This window comes from Lactuca saligna, chromosome 3, assembly GCF_052625555.1.
Source record: "Lactuca saligna cultivar CGN05327 chromosome 3, ASM5262555v1, whole genome shotgun sequence".
In the NCBI taxonomy this organism is placed as follows: domain Eukaryota; kingdom Viridiplantae; phylum Streptophyta; class Magnoliopsida; order Asterales; family Asteraceae; genus Lactuca; species Lactuca saligna.
Window position 1 is genome coordinate 181,305,676 of NC_136419.1, and position 7,243 is coordinate 181,312,918.

A 7,243-nucleotide genomic window follows, 5' to 3' on the forward strand; every position below is an offset into this window, starting at 1 on the left:
TACCCTTTTTATTAAAAATAATCGTAGCGTCTCTTATGAGAATCTTTCCTTATACAAACAAAAGCAAAGGTTGTTTTGTTTTGTTTTTTTTTAAATAATAAAGATATATTTATTTTATCATTGTTATAATCAGTAAGTTTAAAATTATTATATAGCTAAAAAAATATTAAATATAAAAAATGCAGTGATATTTAGTTTAAATGGAGAATCAGCTAAAAAAAGATAATCACGATAATGTATCTTTGATTTCTTTGGATACATTAAAAAAACTTTAGAGATTTAGATTTTTTTATTTTTAAAATTTGAACTAAATTGATTTCTTATTAAAAAATCTATATCTTAGAAAAGTGTCAAGTATCAAACAAACATACTAAAAAAAGATAGGCTGGTTCAACATCATCCATGTTTTTTATTTATTATTATTTCGTAAAAGCATTTGAAAAACAATTTGTAGACTAATAGGTTCGACTATATGTTTTTATAGAACGGTGAACGAACCAATTCAATAAATTCTTAGATGGAAATTTCATTTATATTTATTATTTAATAAATGAACGAATATAAATTATATTTTTTTATCCGTTTAGTTAAACGGATGAACATGAACAATAATCACATTCATTTATGTTTGATTGCTATAATACATTATATATCATATTATATAATTTGTGAGAGTAAAAATGGATCTTCTAAGAATGATTTAGGTTTTACAAGTTTTAGATTTAGTAAAATTATCAAAAATAGCATTACTAAGAACGATCAGCACATTAAAAATGTTGACGATGCCATTCTTAATTTGAATGTGTATGTTTATTTACATTTGTTTATGTTTATTTATGTGTGTTTAACAAACATAAATGAACATCAAGAACAACAAAATGCCTTGTTAAACGAACATAAACAAAAAAATCATTTGTTCCCTCAACCATACTTAGTAAATATATAATCAACTTATCAAAATCTTATTTGTCTTTGAAGCTTTTAGCACAGATTAATGGTGGGCTCAGTTTTGAAACCGGATTGAATTATATATTTGGTTTCAATTGACATCGGTTCCTATTCCAATATATCCAAACATACAGAGATAAACATTTTATTAGAAAGTATTCTAATAAAATAATGTGGTCCTTATTTATTAGTATTTATTAAACAAAGAATATTAATATATTAATTATGAAATATAAACAAAATACAAGTGTTCCATCACGTACTGAACTTTAAGTTGTCCCGATTTCACGTAGTCTATTCATGAATGTGCAGCCTATAAGTTGGAAATAGATTATCCTTGATATATATACCCAAAACCCTCGAGATTTCTCATATTAATTGTAACATCAACCGAATCAACATGATGATGATGAGATCGTACTTGAAGAGGACCCTCTCTGCACCACAATACTTACTCCATTCTCGCTTCTCACATACACCAAACCCATCCATGTCCACTCTTTCATCTTCAACCTTCCGTCATCATTATACTACTCATGACTCCTCATGCAGGTTTGATGATGAAAACAACATTACCAAAAGAGTCGATCTTGAGATAATCTCAATAGGAAGCATCAAACCAGCTTATCCAACTCCAAATCATTTACGAACATTCAATCTATCCATTATCGATCAAATGTTTTTCGATTCCAACACCCCTACGATCCTATTTCTTCCCAACACTGACAACACTTCTGTTTCAGACGTCATAGCAACAAGATCAGGGCGTCTGAAGGAATCCTTATCTGAGCTTCTAACACAATACTATCCTTTTGCTGGTGAAATCGTTGACATATTTAGCATTGATTGTAACGATAAAGGTGTCTATTTCGTTGAAGCCCGAGTCAATCAAACTCTCCAAGAATTCCTCCATCAACCTGATGATCAGAAACTGAAAGAATTGATTCCAAAACACCCGAGTATCACAACCGAATCTTCATTAGGGAACTTTGTTATAAGTGTTCAGGTGAATGTTTTCAATTGTGGTGGGATTGGTCTTTGCACGAGCTTATCACACAAGATCTTCGATGGAACTACGTATTTCACGTTCATGAAAGCATGGGCTACAGCCGCTAGATCAGGTTCATCGCAGATAATTCCACCATGTCTTGTGGCCTCTGACATCTTCCCGAATAACCCATTCATAAAACAATGGCCTTCCAAGTTATGGCATACGAAATTACCTTGTACAAAACGATTCGTGTTTGATTCCATGGCGTTGGCTTCCCTCAAGGCGCAACCTGTTGCACCGGCGTTACGTGGGCCAACTCGCACAGAGGTCACGGCCGCCGTCGTGTGGAAGGCTGCTGCCAAAGCCGCCACCACTGTTCGACGATTTAGCCCGGATTCACCTCACGCTTTGTTCACATTCGTGAATCTACGGAAAAGGGCTTCGCCGCCATTGCCGACTGAGTTGATCGGAAACGTTATCAGTGCAGGGAATGCGATCTGCTTTCCGAACAAACAACCGGATCTTGTGACCATGATCGATGAAGTGAGAAAATCCATATCCAAACTGGATTCAGGTTACGTTGAATCTTTAAAACGTGAAAAGGGGCACGAGACATTCATTGGTTTTCAGAAGATAATAAACGATTTGATCGAAGTGATGAACGAAGAAAACTGCCTTTTTGCTACCAGCTTGTTGAATACCGGAATCTATGAGATGGATTTCGGATGGGGAAAGCCGATATGGTTCTATCATATGAATCCTGGATGCTCGAGGATTGTCTCTTTGAATGAAGTGAAGAAGGGTGGTGGTGTGGAAGCTGTAGTCTCGTTGAGTTCGGAAGAAATGGAGATTTTCGAGAGTGATCCAGAGGTTTTATCATATGCTACTGTCAACCCTAGCCCTCTAAGATTTCTAAATTAAGTAAGAATCAATATGTGATGAGTTTAAGTGTATTTTTGTTTCAAGTAATTGTAATGCTTTACAACTTTAAATCATGGATTGGGTTATGTTGAAAGTTTGAAACTAAGTTCAGAATTCACATATTAAGTTTTTATTCTGCCTCACTTCTTCTAAGCGATACTATATATTTTTCCTTTTTTTATAAAACAAACAATGAAATAATTGAGCCAAGATAAGATATTTTATATTTTATGTTTTCTTGTGGATGCATCGTCACTATTTTTATTCTATTTCAATTAGAATATTAGAATATTGCACGAGTTAAGGATGAACCTTGTTTTTGAAAGAGGTTTTTGGCTATTATGGTTTTATATAAGGGTGAACCTGATTTTTTGCTATTATGGTTTTATATCGTGTTGAGAAAAGCTTTGTAAGAATAAAACATTTTTAAATTATGATGAAATGGTGCTCTTGAGTTGACGATATATGGGGACTGGTTCAAGACGGTATGGGCGGCTACACCACTTTGTACCCATGGTACTGCAAAAATGGAAGAATATTGGGTTACCTAAGCCGTTGTCGGCCGCCTCTCTCTCTCTACCCTCTATTAAGACTGTTGACCGATACTCATTTTTTCGAAGTTCCGCGATCAATCCGAAACAACTATGTGTGTCATAAAAATGTGAATTGGAGATATGATGCCTATTAGCATAAGAAATATAAATAAAAGTCATAGTAATCATAAAAAAGAACTCGTGCATATAAAGTGTTGAAAATAATGAAATAATTCAATCTTATATTTATTTGTATTCTTAAAGGGCTTTTTTGTGCTTAAAGTATTGTTTGTGGTTTAGACTGTAAATGCAGGAATAATGCGCGGATCTTCTGATATGGGTCAAATATATTTGGGTTGATCCGTTTGTGTTACTGAGATATAAAAGAAGAGAGAGAGTGGAGATATTGAGCAGATTGTCTTCTTTAGCTTGAGAGAGTTAGGGTATTCTCTAGTTTACTTTGTTCGGACTTTCTTTGTTTGTATATCTACTTCTCTCTGTTCTTGTGTATGTTAACAAGTTATTGTAATCTCTCAATCGTTTGTTGATAGATCTATGATCGGATGTTTCTTATCGTTTGATCTGTTTAGATTAGGGTTGAGTGTGATTGAGTGAGAGTAGATTAGAGTTTTGTAGTGAGGTTTCAGTTGTAAGTACATGAAAACCTTCTGTTTCTTTGTCCTAAATTGATATAAGAAATGAAGATGTTGGAAAAAATATCTTGTGTGATTTCAACATGGTATCAGAGCTTTAAGGCTCATGTTCTTTGATCCTGACGCTTCGGTTGTTGCTGATCGTTGTTTGGTGATCTTGGTTCTCAACGATCTGAAAAGGTATACCGATTCTTTATTTTCTAGTTGAATCTGTTAGATCTAGGGCTTCGTTTTCTGTTTACCCTAGTTTGTTTCTTTGGATCCTGGTACTGCGAGATGTTTGATTGATCTTGCAGATTGGCGCTTGTTCTCATCTACTTGTTGCTGCGATTACAAGTTTGGACAAAAAGGAATACACTCTGAAAGCCATCGATTAATCCCTTTATCTGAAATAATCCTCTTGGGGTCGGATTTCATCACCGATAAACCCTTGTAGGGAACGGATTCAGGGAGTCGATTTAAAAAAAAAAACAACAACATAGCTTCCTATAGCACTGTGAGGGTGTTTTCTTCTACCTTCTTCTTTGTTTTCGTGTATACTGTCTTGTTCCTGGCTGTTTGACTCTGTGTTTGATTGTCTTGGGCCCCGACATACTGTGGTGACCATCTGGACTTTAAGTCAACACAGGGTCTGTTATTTGTTCTGTGTGTTGTTTGTTTGCTATGTGTTCTGTGTGATTTCTGTGATTTACAATGGCAGGAGACACTCCTGGAGGGAGTGGTACTCCTAAAGATGGTACTACTGCTGATTTTGATGACCCTTTATATGTTCATCCTTCTAATTATGCTGTAGCCTCAATTATAACCATTAAATTGACTGGAAATGAAAATTATCGGTTATGGCGTAGTGCCATGTCTAGAGGTCTGAAGGCTAGGAATAAGTTGGGTTTTGTGGATGGAACTTTAACTCTTGAAAAAACTGATGTTTCTAAAACTTCTAAATGGGAGCGTGTTAATGCTGTTGTATGTAATTGGATATTAGGGTCTATTTCTGAATCCATTTATGCTAGTCATGTTTACTCTGATAAAGCTAAGGATATTTGGGACGGATTATTTGAAACTTATAATAAGGCTGATGGATCTGTAGTCTTCAATATCCATCAACAAATTAATACTTTAAAACAGAATGGTTCATCTCTTTCCGATTATTATAATAAACTTGACTCTTTATGGAAGGAGTTTGATGGTTTAACTAGTTTAACTGAATGTGTATGTGAGGCTGCTACTAAGCTTAATGATCATTCTAAATTGATGAAACTAATGCAGTTTCTGAGTGGTCTTGATGATTCATATAATCAAGTAAAAAGTCATATTCTTTTGATGGATCCATTACCAAATGTTAAATCTGCCTTTTCTATTCTTTCTAGAGAAGAATCTCTTCAAAGGAATGGGTCTTTAAATTCAATTGTCCCTTCAAAGTCACAGGTGTCTGTGTTTAATAGTAAAGTTAATGATTTTAAGAAGGGACAAGGTCAAAACAGGATCAGGAATCAAGGATTACAATGTAAACATTGTAATGTTAAAGGTCATACGATAGATAGATGTTATAAACTGATTAGTTATCCAAAGGATTTTAAACAGAAAAATGAAAATAATAACCAAAATAAATCTTTGTCTGTAAATTCATCTTCTGTTAGTTCAAATAACAATATAGTAGGTTCTTCTGAGTCTGTTCACAATAGTGATGCTCACTATCTTACAAGTGAACAATACTCCAAGTTTCTTCATCTTATTAATGACAATTCTACCAATGAGGATGTATCTGCTGCAGCTAATATGGCAGGTACATGTTCATTTACTTGCTGTAATTCTGTTATCAGTGTAAATAATTCTCAAAGTTGGATTGTTGACTCAGGGGAAAATCAACATATGATAGCCTCTGAGTCACAACTTCAAGACACAGTGGATGTGTCTAGGCTCAATCTTCTTGTTAAACATCCTAATGGATCTTCTGCTCCTATTAATAAAATAGGGAACAATCAATTGTCTTCTCATCTTACTTTATTTGATGTATTTGCTGTTCCAGACTTTAATGTTAATCTCTTGTCTGTACACAAGCTTTGTAAGGATAGTGGTTGTGAAGTTGTATTTTCTGAACATAATTGTAAAATTCAGGATTCACTGTCAAAGGAGATGGTGGAGACTGGTAGGGAATCAGGGGGTCTTTATTACCTTGATCATGTTCCCTTAGGTAATTTTGCTAGTTTAACTGTTCCTAAGTGTTTTGTTTCAAAATTTACCTGGCACAGTAGACTTGGTCATCCTGCTGACCAGGCTTTAAGTGCTCTAAAAGATAAACTGAATTTTGGAAATGAATCCTTACCTCCTTGTGATACTTGTCATAAAGCAAAACAGACTAGAGAATCTTTTTCTCATAGTCAGCATCATTCAACTCAATTAGGTGAATTGATTCATCTAGATGTTTGGGGTCCCTATAGATTGACTTCTGTTGAGGGTTATAAATATTTTTTGACTATTGTGGATGATTTTTCTAGGGAAACTTGGGCTTTCCTTTTAAAATCTAAAAGTGAAGTTTTTGATTGTTTTAAGGTTTTTGTGAATATTCTTTTAAATCAATTTGGTGTTAACATTAAGACTATAAGGTCTGATAATGGAACAGAGTTTGTAAATAATCAAATGAAGTTTTATTGTATAGAACATGGAGTCATTCATCATACCTCTTGTGCTTACACTCCACAACAAAATGGAGTTGTGGAAAGAAAGCATAGACATATTCTTAATGTGGCACGATCTCTTATGTTTCAGTCAGGAGTTCCTGTTAAGTATTGGGGAGATGCAGTTTTAACTTCGGTTTTTTTGATAAATAGAATGCTTACTTCAGTTTTGAATGGTTTATCTCCTTATGAACTTGTTTTTAAAAAAACTCCTAATTTTGATCATTTAAGAGTTTTTGGCTGTCTTTGTTTTGCTGTTAAACAAAATGTATCTGATAAATTTTCTGAGCGTGCAGAAAAATGTGTTTTGTTAGGATATTCATCTGATAAGAAAGCTTATAAACTTCTTAGTCTGGATACTAACTCTTCTTTTGTATCCAGGGATGTGAAGTTTTATGAGTCAGTGTTTCCGTACAAATTGAGGTCAACTATTGTTGACAAAACTATTAATATTGTTGGCCCTAGTGATCCTTTTTCCTATGATGACTTTGATAAAAATGAATACTTAAATGATTCTATAAA

At 34.0% G+C, this 7,243-nt stretch overlaps 1 protein-coding gene across 1 annotated transcript; it reads left to right on the forward strand.

Annotated features, from left to right (window-relative positions):
- The first annotated feature begins 1,232 nt into the window (after positions 1–1,232).
- Positions 1,233–3,000, forward strand: LOC145037568 (epi-neemfruitin B synthase L1AT-like). The gene has a single exon (XM_078986254.1). It carries the CDS (start codon positions 1,349–1,351, stop codon positions 2,858–2,860), a length of 1,512 nt encoding a protein of 503 aa, XP_078842380.1. The 5' UTR covers positions 1,233–1,348; the 3' UTR covers positions 2,861–3,000.
- Positions 3,001–7,243: the final 4,243 nt, after the last annotated feature.